The following is a 22,350-nucleotide window of genomic DNA, read 5'->3' as shown; positions in this document are numbered from 1 at the left end:
ACAACAATTCATCACTATAAATTCCTAGCTCATTACTTAGAGATAAAGGATAAGAACTAAAAGAACCAAAATTAAGATTGAACTAACGTGCAAATAGTTGATAATTAAAGTGATAAAAAAAAATTATAAGCATAGAGACAGAAATGATTAGGCATTACTAAATAGGAAAATAAGTCGGCTAAATGTTAAGCGTAGGTATGAGTAACTTGCATGCAAATAGTGTACATAATGTGCACCATAGTATTAAAGGTTTCATTTCCATTGGAGTTGAGGACTTTTAAATGAAAAGCTAAAGATTATTACCAAAATTCCTGAAAAAAGAAGACAAGACTAGCCTAGAAAATGGAAAACTTATGATTTTACAAGCGTTTATGGGTAAAGAGGCCTCTGAAAAATCTTTAACTAATAAGAGCATAATAAATTTATTTATTTAGAGAAAATTTTCTATTCTTTTCTTGATAAAATAATTCATACACTATCTTTCACAACCATTGTAAAATAATAAAAGTCATGAATTAAAATAAAGAGAAGAAAACAAGATTATTACAATGTCACAGGTTTCTCTTGGGAGATGGAAATGGAACATCATATCCACCTAAATTCCAAATGCAGATTGTGTTGTTACCTAATACGTATCAACCAATTTGCATGCCTTTACTATCACGTGTGTAATTTCTAACTTGCTAAAGAGTTTTTATTAACATATTTTTTTATTTTAGATTTTTCCTTTTTTGTGATGCTATGAATTTTTTTTTAAGAGATTGCAACCTTTATAAAATTTTGCCTTCTTATACTATTTGGTTAGGTTAATATAAAACCTCTATATTGAGGTGAATCATGATTTAATATAACTTGGACAAATAAAAGATGTTTGTGTGTTAAATGCAATTCGTGTTTTTTGTCTGGTTTTAAATCTACAAAATGATAACAAAGTAGTAGATTGGAAAGAATTGAACATTGAAAAATTGGAAAAGACCAAGAATATTGTGGGCACTAGGTTATCTGTGTAAAAAAAGTTACAAGTGATAAAAATAAATCAATGGAGGAATAGAATTATAGATCAAGAAAGAGATTGTTGCATGCTTTTGAAAAAGCTACAAATTTGAAAAAGATGCATGTTTGAGAAATCACCCAATTTAATGTCAAGGGATGTTGCATGTTGTTAATAGAAGGGTTGTGTGATTGGATGAATCCATGTAAGGAGGAATTATTGCAGGATTTGGTAGAATGTAGGTGATGAAATTGAAATTGTATTCTATAGATTGTAGCTATTCTAAAGCCATCAAATCAACGTCATAGAGAAAAGGTGAGTCATTTGTATTAATGGGAAAGATAGGTAAAAGAGTAAAAAGGGAAAAACATGTTTTGGAGGAAGAAGTGACAGAAATTAAGATATGTAATTCATTATTGATAGAATTTTTTTTAAAATTAGAAAAGAAAGATGTGAATATCTATGTGAAATTGAGAATCTTGAGAAATAATTTGATAATTTCAAAGTAAGAAATGCAAAGTGAGAAGAAAAATTATAATTGTTTGATGAGGTTGAGAGGAAGAATGAACATTTGGAAAAATAAATACAAGAGTTGGAAAAATAAAATGAATTTTTAAAATCCACACCATTAGTTTGTGTTGTCTTTGTTGGCACATAATATTTTTTTGTTGATTTGTGTGAAGTTGCTTTTAATAAACAATGTGAGGTTGAAGGTCAAAGTGTGTCTAAAACTACAAATATTGCAACTTGTGATATTAAAAACAAAGGTTGGCTTAAAAAATGATGGCTTGAAGATTATGGAGAGAATGAAATATGAAGGAAAAGTTTTGGGAAAGCATGGGCAAGAAATAATAAATCCCATTCAACCAACTATGAGACCAAAGAATGAAGGCCTTAGATATGGTAAGAGAGATAGCAATGGTGTTTTCAAGTGTTTTTTATTAGGATAAAACAAGTTTTGAAGGGGCCTTGAAACCCTTACAACCATAGGGCTGCCATCAAATAATGGACAAGACTACCTAGAAACAAACAATAGGTTTTAGGAAGGACTTGAAACCTTCTGGACTTACAAGCATCTAGAGTCCAAAACCTAAAGACTGCACAAAGATTAAACATAACTTCAGAGCAGTCACAACCAACCAAACACTAGCCAAACATCAAGTGTAAAACATTACAAAACAGGATAGCCCAAGCAGGGGGTTTAAGTCATAGAACAATAGACCACAAAAACAAAAAATGAGGGTTTATCAAGCACCCTCAGCCAACATGAAGGGTTTTCCTAGGCTCCCATAACCTATAATAGAATCTCCAAGCCACAAAAAACCACAAAGCCCAAGCCTGACCAAAAACAAACACTAGCCAAACTGGGCCCTTGAAAACTGCTAGTATCTAGCCCGTCCTTGAGAGAAACAAAAAACATAGGGTTTTTCTAAGATACCTCAACCTTGAGAGTGGGTTTTACAAGGCTCCCACAACCTGCAACAATGGGTTTTTGAAAGTCTCCCATAACCTTGAACTTGAGAGTGAACAGAGTTGAGCATATTATACCCTCCAAGATCACCACCTCAATAGGTGATAAAGAAGAGAAACCAAAGAAAAGACCATTCTTTGTTCCCATACAACTCAGAAATAGGGCACCATCAACCTCCCACCAGCACCTCCTAGCCTCCACCACAACACCCAACTCCACCTCAATAGGAGAAAGGTTATCTCTAGCACCATCCATCTCCACCTCAAAAGAAGATATGGCCACCTCTATAAGGCAAACCAGAGAAAATCAAGGCTACAGGGAGAGGTCCATCCAAAAGATGAAGCTTGCACAAACCCGGTTGGACCAGAGATGACAACCCTCCATCAAATCTTCAAAAAAATCCATAGGGCATAGAGAGCTTTGGTTGAGGCCATGAATGGCCTTTGAATACAAAGACCCCTCATTCCCATCAACAAAACCATCCTTAGAGGTGATCACCCCCTCACAACACCCCATTAGATCTACAATAAAGCTCTGACCAAGGGGAAGAAGAAACAAAGCAACTACATTGTCCAAAATAGAGACCGCCAGACCTAGCAAAAAGACGAAGGTGAAGGGCATAGGAGGTAAGTCCACACCCACCACTAGGGTCTTAAATGAGGTCCCCAAATAGACCACCAACGTGTCGCAGTAGGTTTGCCCTATAGTGAGCAAGGAATCGCCATCGCCATCTTCATTAGAATCGGCCTCATCATCCCCTAATGAAACTCTAATACCTCCTCTCCCACCTCTCTGCTCCATCGTTAGGTAATTAACATATTGGATTTCATGTTACTTTCATAGTTCAATGATGTTGCAAGTGTTAGGATTTCATGCAAATCAACATAATGTATACAATGTTCTCATTTTCATATAGATGGGCATAAAAAAATAAAAGTGTTAGGATCTTCACCCTTGTACAATTTGTGGGTTGAAGAATCACACTAAAAAGTCATGTTGGAACAAAGAGTGGAATAAACAACCTGTAAGAGATTCTATGCAAGTTAATTATGGATGGATTGATGAATCGTGTTGGTAAAAGGTATCAAATATGTTCAAAAGAATGTATAAGCCTAAATATTCATGTGTTGATCAAAAAAGTGGTCAAAGAAGGTTGAGTCAAGTGGCTGATGATTACTTGTTATAAATAATATATTAAATTGTGTCATGTAGTTTGAAAGACTACATTTTTTCTTTATGGCAAAGTCTATAAGACTAGAGTGATGGTCAACTTTGAAACGCTTTGAGATCATACTATGAACCTTCACATCAAGGGGAGTATGTTGACCTAATTGATGTGAATAAGCTAGTTTTCATGCCTTTACCACTATGTTTAGTTTCTAATTTATTAAACTGTTTTCATTAGCATGTTTTTTATTTTTTATTTTTTGTGATGTTGTGAATTGTTATTTTTTAGAGGTTGCAACCTCTATAAAATAATACCTTCTTATATTGTTTGGGTGGGTCAAAATAAAAACTCTATATTGAGGTGAATCATTATGTAATAGGAGTTGAATGAATAAAATATATTTGTGTTTTAAATGTAATTTGTGTTTTTTTTTTGTCTAGTTTGAAATCTATAGATTGTGAAATCTAATGACTGCCCTGGTCCTTAGTTGGTTACAATTAGATAATGGTGAAAAAAGCTATGATAACACTACTAGCCTAGATCCTGCGAACTGTCAAGAAACATGTGGAACACACATTGGCACAATATTTTGCTCTCAAGTTGAAGGTTGAAGGTGACGGTAAGGACAAATTAGAAATCCACATATGAATGTTAGATGCCTCTCATACTAAAAAGACGATTTGGAGCACAATTCTATCTGGATTTGTTGAGATCCAATGTAGTTTGAAAACTCACTCCTAATATCAACAACTATTTTAGAGGGTCAAGGGGGAGATCGAGACCATACTCTACAACCATGGTGAGCAATTTAAATGCACAAAATGCATACTTTCTTGTGGTCAAATATTGTGAGTGTAGTTGCAACCAACACAACTTGGTTGACCAACTGAAAGAGGTCTTTGTGATTAAGGTCGATGTAGAAGAGGAGGTCATGCGAAGGATCACCAAGAAAAATATATTTCCCACACACACATCCATAATTCAGAAGTCATAGATAAATTTCTATATAATATTGTAATAACCACTGGAATATTCCAATAAGGCACTCAGGCAATCCAAATACTACAAAAGATCATCGAAGGCATTTGCATCATGATCTTCATCCTTAAATGACATAATAGCTTAGCTTTATAACCTTTTCCATATTGATATAATAGATGTTTTTACCTTTGAACAATTTACCAAAAAAATTTAAAAATAAAAATTATTACCATAAAATATTAACTTAAAAAATATGTTTTTAATTAAATGAAGAATAAATATATATAATATTTTAATATTTTTTATCTTATAAATAGTTAATGTTAGGTCCCACTCATTGAACTTCGATATTAACTTAAGTATCAGCACTATTATGGAGCCCTCCACTAAATTTGTTGTGAAAAAGAGTGGTCATAAAATCTTGCAGCCTTGTAGCTAATGTTTAACAACTATTTTCATCTACTTGATAGCTAATTTAATTCATTGCTCTCTTCAAAAGAAAGAAAATGGTCATTAAAAAACGTTGTTATAGATGGAGACCTCCCTTAAAGTTGTTGGTATAAAGAGTAATTCTAAGAATAAGAACAAGTGTCTTAATCGACGAGAACCCATGCCCTATTCGGGAGTTCAAGCAAAGCATATTTAACGCGGGCAAAGCATGTTTAGGTATATATGCTAACTTTTCGGATTCCCTAAAAAGTCGGAACAAAATTTTCGAGGGTGACATTTTTTGTCGGAACAAAATTTTCGAGGGTGACATTTTCTGAATGCCTGTTTTTTGTTTTAATCGACGTGTGAACACAAGATTAAAAGATGGACGAAAACATTCCCGTCACACCAGCAATGAATGGCCACTGCAAATATGATTAATGTTACCGCTAACTTTTCGGATTCCCTAAAAAGTCGGAACAAAATTTTCGAGGGTGACATTTTTTGTCGGAACAAAATTTTCGAGGGTGACATTTTCTGAATGCCTGTTTTTTGTTTTAATCGACGTGTGAACACAAGATTAAAAGATGGACGAAAACATTCCCGTCACACCAGCAATGAATGGCCACTGCAAATATGATTAATGTTACCGTTAGCTTTTATTACTACATGGAAAAATTGTTTCGGTGGGTGAGTAATTCCGGTTTCAACAGCATACTACGTACGTTTTCTGTTTCGTTTAATTTGAAGAGGTGTGTATTTAATTAATTGGTGGAAGTGATTATTGAGGTAAATGAAGAGTGAGCAGAAACAACGTGATTTCACTGCTGGATGGCGATTTTCTCTGCCACAGATTTAATGGCCACATTTAAAATAATACTAATGTGAGAAATGTTTTCATCAGTTCAAGGTTACGTGGTAAGCAGTGACACGTTTCTTCTAAGAATTAGAAGAAAATTCGTTCTCTAGCCAGAGAAAAACTGGATCCCTTCCTGCTTATGACAAAACTGAGCTTTTCTAAGGACTTATCAGAGAGTCCAGAGTTGGTCGGCATAAGAATAAATGCATTCGCATTTTAAGTACATTCGGTTTTTACCATAAATTTATTGGAGCTGAATTGACGTTGATATTATTACATACGCAAGCGAGATGCCGTGCAATGACGTTGTCCCTTAGGTTTCGGGGAACCATTCATTTTTTCCACACCAGCCATATATTTTCACGCTTAGATTTAGTCACACTTAACCTTGTTCCAAATTCTGGTTATGACAGAAAATCAGAGGGAAGGCGGAGCAATGGAGGTTAGTAGTAACAGGCACAAAAGTGCTGTTTCTCGGCTTTCGTGGGGCTCCCTCAGTGAAGTCACAGTAGTTTCTCAAACCTCTTCTCTTTCTCTCAAGGGCGAGGAGGAGGAGCAGTTCAAGTCCGCGGCTCTTCACAAGTTTCCACAATACAGTGCCTCTCTTGCTCTCCCTAAAGTAAATGTTAGGGACTATGAACGTTTGCTCCATGGAATGCGAAACAGAATTGATAGGTTTTCCATTAACTTGTTTCTTCATCTCCTTTTCTAGTTCTTGTTTCAGTTTCAGACTCTGTTTGCTTATTATTTGGTTTTGATGGTTGGAATGCTTTGGGGCAGAGTGGGGATAGAATTGCCCAGAATTGAGGTCCGTTTCGAGGATTTGAAAGTGGAAACAGACATCCACGTTGGGAGCAGAGCTCTGCCAACTATTCCCAACTCTCTGCTAAACATGGCCGAGGTACTGTTTCTGAATGGTCTCTTTTTTAATGTTGGGTAAATTTTTTAATGTGATTAGTGTGATATCACTTAGAAACATTTTTCACTGGAATTATAAATGAGTGAAGACACAAACTTGTGAACACTACCACTTAATTAACACCCCTCAGAATGACCCCTAAATGGCCACTTTCTGCCCATTGCAGTATCCTTTGATTTTGTTTGACACCACATTTTCTTTCTTCAGATGGTTTTAGGGAGCCTTCCCATTTTGGGCAACAGCAAACGGCGCTTGAAGATCCTGGATAATATTAGCGGCATTATCAAACCCCGCAGGTACAACAGTACTCTCTCCTTTAATGGTTGTACGTTAATGGCGGAGTTATGTTTTTGTGGTGTTGTGAGCTGTGACCTCCCATTTAGGATTGCTTTTATTAATTGCTCGCATCATTTTCTTAGAAATAATGGTGTAGTACAATGCAGAATGACTTTGCTCCTTGGACCACCAGGCTCGGGGAAGACAACTTTACTCTTGGCTCTGGCTAATAGGCTTACTACAGATCTGAACGTAGGTTTCTGTCGCAACGCTTGTGTGTGGCGTTCTCTATTGAGATTGTTTATAGACTTTTATTCATCCTATAAATAATGTTAAGCATACCTGTGAGCTTTTAAATGATGTTGCAGGTGTCTGGAAGTGTGACATATAATGGACAAAAAGTGGATGATTTGGTGGCTCAGAGAGTATCAGCTTACGTTGGTCAACATGACATTAATTTTGGAGAAATGACTGTGAGAGAAACCTTTGACTTCGCTCTGAGATGCCAAGGTTTTGGTAGCCAAAACGGTGAGTACTCCACATTCTTCTTCTAAACTATCGACAATCTCAATACAATTACATACCCGACATAAAGTATCTAATAAAAACCATATTTACTGAATGCCAGAGATGCTTGTGGAATTGGCGAGGAGAGAAAAAGAAGCTGGTATTATACCTGATCAAGATGTCGACACATTTATGAAGGTATGAGCAATGGCCACCATAATCTGTAATTTTACAAGAGACACACGATGGGTTTCCCGCCACTAAAATCAATATCATTAATTGCCGCAGGCTCTCTTTCACGACTCCGCCTTCAAAGTCGAATACGTACTCAAGGTTAACATGAATTCTCTGTTTCCACCGTTCATTCATTATCATTCTCTTTTTTGATATTGATGGAGGGGAAAGGACCCACTAATTGGGCATGTATCAATTGATGTGAGGGTTGTTGATATCTTTTGTTTTAAAAATTGAACAAATAAAACCTATTGTTTGAAACAAAAAATATCAATTTTTGTTAGGAAATGTACCAACAGTTGTTAGGAAATGTACCAATAGTTGTTAATTAATGTACTAATATTGTAAAAAGTAACCAATCAGGTGATGCCATGTCAGCTGCACAACTATTGGGGTCTCTTTTGCATGCCTATTGGTCTCACTCTTTTTTTGGGTTGTTTTGGACACCTTGGCAAAAAGCATGCTGATGTGGCCCTGAAACCTTAGTTATAAGCAATTAGGGTACACAACCACTCGGTCCTTTCCCCTAAATCACCGTATCAAAAATGTTGTCATCAAAAGTTGCAACCACAACCCTTTCGTATTGACAAATAAAAAAGTATTTGGTTTTTCGTACGCCTCTTATGTGGTTTGCAAGTTTTTTCAGAAAAAGGAAAGGAAAATATATTTCCAACAGCATGTCACACATTGAAGATTATGTAGATGTAGAGGACAAATATTTTTTCACAGTCAATTAATCAAATACTTCTATATAATTATATTAAAGATTGAGTAGTAGATATAAAAATAAATCTTAATTGGAGAATGTATATGGTTCTTAAACTAATGACGAAAAATAAGATTGTTGTTGTAAGTATTTATTTTAATATATTATTGAATGGATTAATAGTTTTATATTTGATGATGATAAAATAATTATCGTATAATTGATTTTAATTTTCAACATATTATTTGTTAGTTTAGTTTTTAGGTTTTCATTAGTGTATCTAGACTTTCTTAAGTGTACTTATTTTCTTTTTGTGATATTGATGGGATGTATTTCTGTCTAAACCGCGGAACAAAAAATGTCGCCATCAAAAGTCGCAACCACAAACCTTTCGTATTGACAAATAAAAAACCTTTTGTATTGACGAATAAAAAAGTACTTGTTTTTTCTTCTACATTTTGTGTGGTTCATAAGTTTTTTCCAAAAAAAAGAAAGCAAAGTAAAATATATTTCCAACAACATACCACACATTACAGATTATGTAGGTGTAGAGGAGAAATATTCTTTCACCTGAAAATAAGATTGTTGTTGTAAATATTTCTTTTAATATATTATTGAATGGATTAATAATTTAATATTTAATAATGATAAAATAATTATCATATAATTGATTTTAATTTTCAATATATTATTTATTAGTTTACTTTTTAAGTTTTCATTAATGTATCTAATCTTTCTTAAATGTACTTATTATATGCCATTCCTATGCAGTTGGTATCAAAAGCTCTCCATAAATAAGTTATAGAATCTACTTTAAAAATTGAATATTAAATTTATGCTTTCATGAAATAACTGTAGACATTTACAAGCAGTGTAAACTTAACTCTGAGAATATGTGTTCTACTATTGTGCATGGTTTAGACGGTGTCACACGTGAACGCTAATTAATACCCTTTCTTTTTTATGACGACTCCTTGAAATTTTAGTTAAAACTAATGTTGTGACTGTTGATAATTGTCATACACTATATATATTGTAGAGTCTGGGTCTGGACGTTTGCTCAGACGTGATGGTGGGTGATGAAATGCGAAGAGGAATTTCAGGAGGCCAAAAGAAGCGAGTGACTACAGGTAGAAAAATACATTTACTACTATAAATTGTAAAGATGGCCCACGGTAGATTCAGCTTCGTCCTCTTTGTGCAGGAGAGATTCTTACGGGTCCAGCAATGGTTCTCTTGATGGACGAGATAACTACGGGACTAGACAGTTCCACAGCGTCACAAGTTGTGAAGCACATACGCCAATTAGTGCAGACATTGGATGCGACTGCTGTGCTATCTCTATTGCAGCCAACTCCAGAAACATTTGAATTGTTCGATGACATTATTCTGCTTTCTGAAGGTCACATTGTGTATCAAGGTCCTCTGAATCATGGATTAGAATTCTTCTCATCCATGGGTTTCTGCTGCCCAGAGAGAAAAGCGGTAGCCGATTTCTTTCAGGAAGTAAGTATGTTGAATTTATGGAAAAAATTGACAATATAGAAAATGAATAGATTGACTTATTGATACTGCATGGGGACCTAATTATATTTTTTTGGGTGTTAAGGTGATATCAAAAAAGGATCAGCAGCAGTATTGGGCAGATGAAGGCCAATATAGATATGTTTCTGTTAAGGAATTTGCCAAAGCATTCCACTCATTTCATGTCGGCAGAAAACTGCAAACGGAGTTGAGAGTTTCATATGATAAAAGCAAGAGTCATCCCGCCTGTGTTACAGCAAAGTATGGTGCTAGCAATAAAGAATTATTCAATGCCTGTTTTTCAAGGGAATATCTACTTTTCAAGAGAAATGCACTCATTCATATCTTCAAAACTATACAGGCAATGCTCAAAACTTGCAAGTAGATCTCAATTAAATGTATCCTGAATTACAGAGAAAATTGGTCTTGATTGTTTAATCCTGAATTAAGAAAAACATATTTCTTATTTTTTTATACCTATATTACTTTCTGCTGCATTTGCAACAGCTTTGCCTTCTGGCAATTATCACCATGACAACGTTCTTCCGGACACGGATGCACCATCAAACAATTACTGATGCAGGAGCTTACCTTGGTGCACTTTACTTCAGTCTTATGGCCAGCTTGTTTAATGGGTTTGCAGAACTTGCAATCACAATAGGGAGGCTTCCAGTTTTATACAAACAGAGAGATCTGAAGTTCTATCCGACTTGGATGTACTCATTCTGCAGTTGGGTGCTGAGCATTCCCATGTCCTTGGTAGAGGCCGCCATTTGGGTATTCACGACCTACTATGTGATCGGTTTTGATCCTCAAGTTACAAGGTGAGGATATCACTATCTTATTTGTGTACTAAATTTTTGTTATAGCTCTCTAAGATGTGATGTCCTTATTTAGGTCATAAATTAAAAAAACACAAAAATTTTCTTTCTATAATTCATTTCTTAATGAACAATGTGTGTATCATCATATTTATCTGAGATGAAGATCTCGGATTCAATCGACAATGTCGAGTCACCGTGTAAAATTGTCTATACGATCAACTGCGCAAGTGAAGATTCTGAAATTAGTGACCGTTTCTTTGAACTGATTGAAAACCAATTGTAAAGAGAAACAATTACGGCTAATAGTATATAGCATCATACTAAAAGATATTAACTTACAGCCATAAACCATGATTGAGCAATCAACATATATTCAAAAAACTCTTTACACCATACAAAATATTTATCATCGTAATAAAAATATTATCTTTAGGCTATAAACCATGATTGAGCGTGCGCAGTCAACATATATTAGGAAAATCTTCACCATTCAAAATACTTTCAGACTTCTGTACGCTGTTGTTATTTTCTTCTTCTCATATATTAACCGTCTACAAATAGCAAGGGCAATGGCTTTGTAGAGTTAACAGTCCTAAGAAAAGTAGAAATAAAAGCCATACACTTATCCTTCATACGTTTATCATGCAGTTGAAAGACTAGTTCGTGCAAAATCTGCCCTTTATGTATCAGTTGCACATCAAAAAATATTTAAACTATTCGATAAAATCTTAAATATATTTTCTTAGAAAGGCTGATTAGTCCAAGGGTTGAGCTTAGTTGGTTAAAGCATTGAGTTCTCAATGTGGAGACCCAAGTTCAACTCCTATGAGAGACACCTTTGTGTAGAATTCTAAGTTGTGACTCTTGATCTTCCATTGGTTGTTTAAAGTGGATTGATCGTAAAAGAATATAATAGGCTGATTTTTTTAAACCAATTTTTTCTAGAACTTTTTGAAACCATTATCACTTAAATAATTACCTTTGTGTAGAATTCTAAGTTGTGACTCTTGATCTTCCATTGGTTGTTTAAAGTGGATTGATCGTAAAAGAATATAATAGGCTGATTTTTTTAAACCAATTTTTTCTAGAACTTTTTGAAACCATTATCACTTAAATAATTCTTTGCTTCCATTGATGAAAGAGCAAGCAATTTTTTTTTTCTTTTTTGAGCTATATGTGAACAAACCCAAACCAAGGGAAAAATAATTATTGGATGTGGACTTTTGATCATCCAAAATACCTTTCCACTCACAATCAAACTAAAGCCAAGAAGTTCAAACAATTCAAGTGCATAATGATGAAAATCAATATTTTTATTAATTTTTACATACCTTGATATGAATTTTAGATGGCTTAGTCATATAGTTTGAATCAACTGAAATTGAGTAAGCAATATTATCTTGTGTGAGCTAGAAGCATCAAAATTCTAATAGTATATTTTTTGTAAATTGTCTAATCAACTATTTCATTATTTGGATCTAAATTGTCACTTTTAATCAGCTGCATAAACATAGGCTAAACAACCAAAAACCATTAATATTAGATTTTGTCTTTTACTAGGATTCATAGAGAGTCATCTTGTCAAGTGTAGTCAAGTGTAATAGGAGGACTCTAATTGAGAATATACATTGTTTTACCAACTGCATCAGCCCAAAAAGAGTTAACCCAAGATGAGTTTTTTTTTAATTCCATTAAGCCTATGTTACCTTGAGTTCGTTTTTTTTTCTCCCGGAATAGGGGACGACAGGGGACAGCTATATATCTATATGGAAATCTAAAATTTATATAACATTGTAACACCATAGCAACATAATAACATTTATAAATTAGAGTCTTGATTCTAATTCCAAATAGACTTGCAAGTTGTTGTTGCTTCTTTTCTTCAAAACCTAGGTGAAGTTGAGCAATAAAAATCACTGGTCACACTTCATAATCTTTTTTTCCTTGCTCAGACCAAAATAAAAAAAGTTAAAAACCCTTTCATCTTTAACCAGTATTTTTCTTCGGTGAGCGTTGTCGTGAAAGCTCCTCTCGTCCAAGCTAATGTTTTTATTTTTTTGTTTTAGGAACGACTTATGATATCGATATATCGATATAGTATAGTATTATATCGATATCATATATATGATGTTGATATACTTTATCGATATCATATATGATATTGATATCATATAGTATATTGATATAATATTATATGGAAATCGACAATGAAAAATCAGAAAATGTGAAAGTTAAAAAATCAGAGTATGTAAATTATTGTATTATTTAATATTTATTAATAATTATTAATTATTAAAAATAAAAAAATTATTGGCTTTCTATTAGTGATCAGGGATTTTCCTTTAAAAAAATTTAATTGCTTTTTTTAATAAAATTTTTAATGGCAGCATCTGAAAAATGAAAAATCTTTTTTATAAAAAAATAATTATTTTTTAATTATCCCTACCGCCGGAAATCGCCAGAGACTGCTTGGGCGTCCCTAGCTGTCTCGGGAATGGTCAACGGTCCTGAAAAAAAGGTTGGCTATTTCCCAGTTTAATTTTGGGATTGGGAATGGCTTGGAAATGTTTCCAGCCATCCCAAAATCCCAAAAATGATTTCTGTTTCCCAAACGTGTGCCTTTAAACTGGAAACAAATTTCCAGGTAAAAAAAAAATTGCCTCCATGATTGGTCCTTAATACCATGGTCCTTTTAGAAAGAGAATCTCTAGACAATCATTTATTTTGTGAAGATTTTCCGATTTTTAATCCATTTTCACTTCACTTATTGCGTTCACAAAAAACAGACAGCATCGAACTGTCCTAATGAAGAAGGTTCATCGCCCAACGCAGCAGAAAAAAAATCCAACAAAAACTTCACGAATCGATCTAAAAAGACACCCAAACAGAATCGAAGTGCAGAAAAATTAAAGGGAGGGAGTGGTGAATGCTCAACAGTCTGTGAACAGGGAACCCGTACGGAGGGTAGAAATCCGCACCTTTCGCGTCATGCTCATGAACCAACGTTTCATATTTGAACATTATTCTAATAATTATTCTTCAGTTAAGATAAAAAAATTTAGTTGATAATTACATAGAAATTAGGGGAAAGGATTCAGTAGTTGAGCATGTACCAATTGTTCTGAGGGTTGTTGATATCTTTTGTTCCAAAAATTGAACAAATAAAATCTATTGTTTGAAACAAAAAATATCAATTTTTGTTAGGTTATGTACCAACATTTGTTAGGAAATGTATCAATAGTTGTTAAGAAATGTACTAATATTGTAAAAAGTAACCAATTAGGTGATGCCATATCAGCTGCACAACTATTGGGGTCTCTTTTGCACTTCTATTGGTCTCACTTTTTTTTGGGACTGTTTTGGACACCTCGACAAAAAATATGCTGATGTGGCATCATATTTGATGATGTGGCCCTGAAACCTTAGTTATAAGCTGGGGACTTGCCAAGTAAGCTGCTGTAAAAAAATCGGAGGGATTTGAAATTTCCAAATAGGATTTTGAGAAGCACGAAGTTAGGGTGTACAACTACTAAGTCCTTTCCCCTGGTTTCTATTTAATTTACAATTTTTTTCTACAAATATAATTTCCATGTGAAAATGAACATACATAAGAATTTTGTACTTGCACATTAGTTGTATTGTGTTGATGATCTATTGATATTTTTTTTAACTGTTGGTCTATTCATTAGCCTGTCTAAAATATGTAGAACATATTCAGCTTTATATCATTCAAACACATGTCAAAAAATAATTCATAATAATATATTTCTAAGTAAAAAATATTTAATCATTTTTTATAAATTATATGGAATTACACATTCTTTAAGTGATGTACCATATAAGTACCATAGAACATTTAATAATATAATCAAATATATATTTCAAATAAATACTAATAATAACACATTTTTGTGTTAAATTATAATAGATAAATTATTTATTGTATAGTAAGTTAAAAGTTAGAAGAAATGTCTGCACTTTACCTTCACCTTCAGCCTTAGAGCCTAATGGTCTCTCTAATAAACTACTTAATAAGAGGTGAGATCACCTTCTTCATAGATTAGTTCAGATTAGCTCACTGGCAAAGCCAATAGAGAAGACTTAATTACACATCAGAAAAGAGCACATATGCTTCTAATGCTACAACTATTACCTCCTCCATCATTCCAACTAATAATTATTTTCATGTTAGATTTAGTTGAAGCAAGCCTTCAAACACTTGTTACAAGAAGTACGAGGTCTCAAAATTTATCAATTGATTTTATTTTAGATTTTGAATTTGACTTTGATTGTTAAGCCCTCTGTACAGTATATTTTTTTTTTCAAAGATATGATAGACACTCTCTTATAACTAACTGTTCTGAACTTTCTTTTTAGACTCGCTATCCTTTGTAATTATTTGTGAATGCTGATAATAATTTCACTTTATTTTATTTTTACTCTCAACACGAATTAGAAAATAAATCATTAATAACAATTTATCATAATAATAAAAAAAAAAAAATTTAATTTAATTAACCTAATCAAATAAATTTTCATAATTGTGATAAAAATAACAAAGAATATCATTTTATGGTAATAAAACATAAGATTTGAAAGTGTGAACTGTGAAGTGAATAAAGCTAGAATTGTCATATTCAATAATGAACGATTGCGGGTTACTTAGCCAGTTCTTGTTTTTCTTTAAATTTATTCTGTAAGATTAAAAAGTGTTATGTGAATTAAATCTAATGCTTCATCCCCTACCATGATGACTTGCAGGTTATTTCGCCAATTCCTACTTTATTTTCTCGTAAACCAGTTTGCTTTGTCACTGTTTCGCCTAGTTGCTTCTGTGGGTCAAACAATGGTGGTTTCCTTTACTTATGGCTCGTTTTCCATGGTGGTCATCTTGGTCCTAGGTGGTTTTATCTTATCCAGAGGTATAACACAAGTGGTTTACTCAAGAAGTAACTTAGTAAATGCAATCTGTTTATGTTTTACTTATTTTATTTTGAAAACAGATGATATTAAGAGCTGGTGGATCTGGGGTTACTGGACTTCTCCACTATCATATGCCCAGAATGCTATTGCTGTGAATGAATTTTTGGGAAAGAGATGGGGAGAGGTCAGTTTAGTGTAATTTAGGATTTTTTTACCTAATGGTTATAAGGTTTTGTCTGTTCTGAACATTTATTGTGGGCAACTGTAGCCTGTAGGGCATGGCTTAAACCGGACTTTAGGGGAACTTTTATTGACATCCCGTGGGATGTTTCCACATGATTGGTGGTACTGGATTGGTACCGGAGCTGTATTGGGATATTCTATCTTATTCAATGTCTTGTATACTGTGGCTTTAGCCCTCCTCAAACGTAAGTGGCAGGTTACTCAAGCAACAAGTTTATGTTATAACTTATTAGTGAAAGTACAAATCAGTGATTAAAGTTGTACATAATTTTCTGTGCAGCTCATGGAAAACCTCAGTCTGTGGTATCTGAAGAAGCCTTGCATGAGATGTATGGAAACACAAAAGGAGAAAATTCTCATGTTCCTGAAGCAATTGTTGGAAATGATTTATCAACTTTTAATGGTAAAAGGAGAAAATTAATACTTTTTTCAAATAACAGATTTTTCAACAGTCAAAAGGAAATAATTTCATTTTAAAAATGAAATTTGGTGAGAAGCAAGTCCAAGTTCTAGCCAAAATGTTTTGACAGTTGAATAGAAGGAAAAATTCAAATTTGTTTTTGAACTTGAGAAACGGAAATTTGCTGATATTAATATCAATAATTCTATGAACTGCACATTTGCAGGACCTATGATGAGCCCTGCTAACTTACCAAAAGAAAAACAGGGCATGGTACTTCCATTTAAGCCTTTATCTCTCTGCTTCAAACAGATCAACTATTACGTTGACATGCCTCAGGTATGTCAAAGGACTCAAAACAACTTCCCTTCGTAATTCTTGTTGCAAGTCAATTCCATATTTATATATCCTGTAATATTAAGTTATTAACCACAACTCCAGACTGAAGCAAGTGACATTCTCAATGCTTTGCACACAGGAAATGAAACAACAGGGTGTTGTAGCAGATCAGCTGAGACTATTACATGATGTGAGTGGAGCATTCCGGCCAGGCATTCTTACGGCTTTGGTTGGAGTTAGTGGTGCTGGCAAAACAACCTTGATGGATGTATTAGCTGGAAGAAAAACTGGTGGTTACATCGAGGGCAGCATTAATATATCTGGTTATCCCAAGAAGCAAGAACAATTTGCTCGGGTCTCAGGATACTGTGAACAAAATGACATTCATTCGCCACATGTAACTGTTTATGAATCTCTTATTTACTCTGCTTGGCTTCGTTTACCAACTGAAATAGATGAAGAAACAAGAAAGGTTCGTTTTTTCAGCTCTAAAAATTTCATTAGGTTTGACTATCTCTTTCCTCATCCAAGTGCTTCTTGTTATTAATTATTTGTGTGAAATTTTAGATGTTTGTGGAGGAGGTAATGAAACTTGTGGAGCTGTCCCCTTTGAGAAACGCTCTTGTTGGCCTCCCAGGAGTGACTGGTTTGTCTATAGAGCAGCGCAAAAGATTGACCATTGCTGTGGAGCTTGTTGCAAATCCATCAATTGTGTTCATGGATGAACCGACTTCAGGATTGGATGCACGTTCTGCAGCCATTGTTATGCGAACAGTGAGAAATATTGTTGATACAGGACGCACAATTGTCTGTACCATCCATCAGCCAAGCATGGATATCTTCGAAGCCTTTGACGAGGTGATTACCCTCTCAATGTCTGCGTAAAGCTGCAGATGTCGACTGTAAACTGTCGGTGTGTTGTGGTTAACCTGTAGTTTATTTAAACTCTTTTAACTGCAACTGCCATTTCTCATTAAACTAATGAATTGCGTTGCAGCTTCTCTTCATGAAACGAGGAGGCCGAGTCATATATGCAGGACCATTAGGTTCGCGTTCTAGCAAACTCCTGGAGTATTTTCAGGTACAATTAAATTATAATTCCTTTAAATAATAAGTTCTCTAGTGAAAAGGCAACTGCTTATGATGCTTGTGTGCAGTCTGTTGACGGGGTTAGAAAGATTGAGAAAGGGGTTAATCCTGCAACGTGGATGTTGGAGGTAACCTCCACAGCAGAGGAAAACCGACTTGGGATCGACTTTGGTGAGATCCATCAAAAATCACGACTGTTTCAGTAAGTCTGATCAATATCATATTACATTCTCACCCGACTCTGCTTTCCCCTGTAGTATGCAATAAGCAAAAGTAAAGAAGCCTGAATGGCCACGCCATATATATCATTAGGTTTTTCAAAACTGATGAATACCATTGCCTTCTAAAGATTGACATGATTTAGTTGTTTACTATTTATTACAGAGAAAACATGGCCGTCATAGAAAGCTTGAGCACTCCCCTTAAGGATACAGAGGATCTTCATTTCCCTACACGGTACTCCCAGTCTTTCCATAAGCAATTCATAGCCTGCCTGTGGAAGCAGCATTGGTCTTACTGGCGGAATCCTCAATACACAGCAGTGCGCTTTTTCTTCACACTTTCGATGTCCTTGATATTTGGTTCCATTTGCTGGGATCTCGGCTCAAAGAGGTTTTGTTAAAAATCTCCACTCCTTGTTAATGAGTTAATTGTGATCAAGTCACTGATGCATACGTTTAAGATTTTTTTTGCTTTTTGCCATAGGCTGTCAATAGACTATAGGGCAATGACAAAATTTGGTTAAATAATGCAGAAGCACGCAACAGGATTTGCTGAACGCTCTCGGTTCCATGTTTGCATCTGTCCTGTTTATTGGAGTAACAAATGAAATGTCTGTGCAACCTGTGGTTTGGCTTGAAAGGACGGTCTTCTACCGTGAAAGGGCAGCTGGAATGTATTCGGCACTACCCTATGCCCTGGCTCAGGTTTGCCCAAATTTTTGGTGTGTTTTTAATTGTGAGCATAAACATTTGAAACCCTTAAGTAGCCTGTAGGTAAGTGTAAAGGAAACTTTATACCTATAAGAAAAAATACTATAAATTATGGATCTCTTTAGACCAGTAAATTCTTTAGAAGCATTTCAAATTCCACAGCAAATTCAAGGTTACTCAAATTTAGGGTTCTCTCTAGTTTTTGGTATGTTTTACTTACGTGTACAGTAGAATTTACCCTTCATTTTTGCCGCTGCAGGTAACAATTGAGTTTCCACATGTGTTTATTCAAGCATTCGCCTACAGCACTGTGGTGTATTTCACGATGGGCTTTGACTGGAATGTAGGGAAATTTCTGTGGCAATTCTTCTTCTTCTATTTTGGCTTCCTCTCCTACACGCTCCTGGGAATGACGAGCGTAGCAATTACTTCCGACCATAATATGGCTTTAGTTGTTTCAGTGCCTATCCTTATGTTGTGGATCCTCTTCTCAGGCGTCATGATTTCTCGCCCGGTAGGTATCTTTCTTTTTTGAATGAATGAAAATGGCTTGTAAAGAAGCATCAACTGATATATCGGTGGTGGTAATCATGGCAGAGGTGTCCTCCATGGTGGAAATGGTATTTCAGCGCAAATCCAATGGCATGGTGCCTCTATGGCCTCATTTCTTCGCAGTACGGAGATATTGGGACAAGTCTAAAGATGCCAGACGGGACAGATTTGCCTGTTAAACATTTCGTGGAAGAGTATTTTGGCTATTATCGACATCATTTGGGCAGTGCAGGGCTTGTGATGGCAGGATTTGCTGTTATGTTTTGCTTCGTTTTTGGCTTGGGAATCAAGTTTCTCAACTTTCAAAAGCGTTAGATCAAGTATAGCAAAATCGTCATCTGTATCCAAAATTTGTGAATTCCAAACAGGCTGCTTTCAATTCAAGATTACTTTTACGATCGAGGCCTAAATTTGTTGGCCCTACTTCAAGGGCTGTTTTACCAAAATACGATTTGACTGTGCCATGTGTAAGGGGAAATTTTGGACAGACGATTAAAAAATCATATACCTAGCATTGTAATTATTCATGTTAAGTTATTTGTGGGACATTTTAAAAATAAAATATAATTTTAACGGTTGAAGGGCAACTTCCAATGGAACAATTTTGAATAGATTAAAAAAAAAAAAAAAAAAGGTTAGGCAGGGTTGAATGTCAAATTTAGGTCAACTCAAAGTGTATTGTAAGTTTTATTGTTATTCATGTGATATATTTTAATGTATTTCTCTTTCAACTATATCATATGTAGATGTTATTTTTTGTTTTTTTTGTTTTGATTCAATATTTAAAGAGTTAGAAATGTATTTTTCAAAAAAAATTTATTTTAAGAGGTATTTTTAAAATATTAAATTATATATTTTTAAAAAGTAAATAGAACTTTCAATGTGATCTAGAGTTTACAAATAAATTAGATTTTTTTTAAAATGTGATGTCAAAGGTGTAAATAGGATATTTTGTATTTCAAGTAAGCAATTATGGCTAAATGAAGGGAAAGAAGTAGGCGCAAAATTTTAAATTTTGAAATTTAAGTTTAAGAGTCATTTTCACAAAGCACGTGATTTAGTATATTTGATCAAATTGTGGATTTGGCATTAGACGATGAATGAATAAATCTAGGAGTGGAAATGGGGTAGGAGATGAGTGCAAGTGGAATTTAGATAGTGTTGGGGTCTTTTACTAGTTTTTAATAGATTTTGTGTGACTTGTATAAGTTTCATTTTAAATAAGACAATTGAGTTGAAGTGAACTCAAGAAAAAATGTGTATAAATTTCACACATTGTATTCCCATTCGACTTAAATGCGAGCAACATAAAGATTCAAGTCAAAGTAACTTCAGGAAGCCAACATAGTAAATCTATATAAAATTATAAAAATGATATGAATATTAGTATAGATGTCGATTTTTGGCACTCTCTTGAAATGAATGCTTCTCTTAAAAACATATAAAAATAGATCTAATGAGTAACATCTATTAAGGATTTTATACAAGCAGCATAGGGGAGAAGATCTAGTAGTTGAGTGCGTTCCAATAGTTGTTATAGCACTTTTGATTTAGTGTTGATGATGAGACTACCCATAATTAAAAGAAATGTATTTCTTAGATCTAAAAAGCAACAAATCATGTGATGCCACCTCAATACACCAATAAAACATGACTTAGTGCACAAGTATAGGTCTCACTTTTTTGGGGCCTTTTTGGACACCTTGGTAAAATGCATGCTAATGTGGCATCATATTTGATGACGTGGCTCTGAAACCTTAGTTATAGGCAAGGGACTTGCCAAAATGTTGTAAAAAATTGGGAGTGTTTTGAAATTTCCATGTAGGACTTTGAGAAGCGTGAAGTTAAGGTGTTCAACTACTCGGTCCTCTCCCCTAGTAATATTAGGAACTATCTATATAGAAAGAAGTACAATGGAATGTTGTCTAAGATTGGTTGTAGTGTATCGCCAAGGGATGGCCAACATTTGGCCTCAATGAAAGCAAAGTATTATAGCATCTAACCATTGTTAATTGCTTAGTAGCTATACTACCATGATTCTTGTAGCTATAGTATCGTAGTATATTGCTTAGTAGCTAAAGTACTTTCTCATGAATTCTTCTATCCATGATTTAATTAAGCTAACCTATAATTAATTTATTATATTTTTCTCTCATTATTAACTAAATATTTTTTATTTTCTTTTAGTATTTATTATTTAATTAATTCATCTTTTGGTCCATTATAACTAAATAATTTTTATTATTTAATTAGCTAACACTTCTTCCCAAATTAATAATTTTCCATCTCAAATAAATAAAATGTTTTTTTGTATGCATTATACCTTTATACTTCCACCTCACCAGTCCATATGTAATTATGTGTCTTACCCTCTCTCAAGTTTTCTCACCTATTGATTTGTCTAATTACTCTCTACTATAGATCAAATGTTAAGTGAGGCATATAGATAAGACCTTCACTCATTTGTTTCCCCCCATAGCACTTTTATTATCAAAGGAGCCATAGAATCACTAGCGCTCTTATGGTCAAATCTCTCATATGATCTATCATTGTCAAACATATATCAAGAATTCATTATCAACATCAATCCTTCATCCCATCATGTTGATATTAAGTTTAAGCTAAAATTTTGAGAGCAATTTACATCAAATTTTCAAGCAAGTATCAAGTAAACAATGGAGAAATCTAAGGTCTTTATTTGGGTATTATTGTTTATCATTTGATTTTATGCATAGATCTTAGGCTCTTTATTAAGTGATTATTGAGTATGAATTTGTGTCTTACATTGCATTGTTTCCATCTTATTTGATTCACATTTTCATACTATCACTTTCTAGCCTGCTTAGTGGGACCCATGTCCTTGAATTTAACAATAAATCTTGCAATAAGTTATATTTTGAAGTTACAGAATAGATACACACATTTAGATAGATTTACATCACACATGGGTTAATTAATCACGCATCTATGTCAACCTAGGGAT

At 34.1% G+C, this 22,350-nt stretch overlaps 1 protein-coding gene across 3 annotated transcripts; it reads left to right on the top strand.

Annotated features, from left to right (window-relative positions):
* Window positions 1–6,194: 6,194 nt before the first annotated feature.
* LOC131079264 (pleiotropic drug resistance protein 1) lies at window positions 6,195–19,948 on the top strand. Of its 3 annotated transcripts, XM_058017168.2 has the most exons (24): window positions 6,201–6,574; window positions 6,680–6,800; window positions 7,026–7,114; window positions 7,262–7,346; window positions 7,463–7,622; window positions 7,723–7,799; window positions 7,890–7,934; window positions 9,581–9,671; window positions 9,746–10,047; window positions 10,151–10,426; window positions 10,573–10,889; window positions 15,651–15,811; window positions 15,893–15,996; window positions 16,081–16,240; window positions 16,336–16,458; window positions 16,682–16,794; window positions 16,934–17,266; window positions 17,362–17,652; window positions 17,792–17,875; window positions 17,952–18,085; window positions 18,268–18,495; window positions 18,638–18,809; window positions 19,075–19,329; window positions 19,413–19,948. In XM_058017168.2, exons 1-24 carry the CDS (start codon window positions 6,306–6,308, stop codon window positions 19,680–19,682), a joined length of 4,260 nt encoding a protein of 1,419 aa, XP_057873151.2. In that variant the 5' UTR covers window positions 6,201–6,305; the 3' UTR covers window positions 19,683–19,948. The 3 variants fall into 3 exon arrangements, with proteins under 3 accessions (XP_057873168.2, XP_057873151.2, XP_057873160.2); XM_058017185.2 differs by lacking the exon at window positions 19,413–19,948 and having other exon boundaries at window positions 6,195–6,574; window positions 19,163–19,327; XM_058017177.2 differs by lacking the exon at window positions 7,890–7,934.
* The last annotated feature ends 2,402 nt before the right edge of the window (window positions 19,949–22,350 follow it).

The sequence above is a fragment of the Cryptomeria japonica genome, chromosome 11 (assembly GCF_030272615.1).
Source record: "Cryptomeria japonica chromosome 11, Sugi_1.0, whole genome shotgun sequence".
Classification (NCBI taxonomy): domain Eukaryota; kingdom Viridiplantae; phylum Streptophyta; class Pinopsida; order Cupressales; family Cupressaceae; genus Cryptomeria; species Cryptomeria japonica.
Note: the sequence above shows the minus strand (reverse complement) of the source record. Positions and strands in the feature narration are given on the sequence as shown.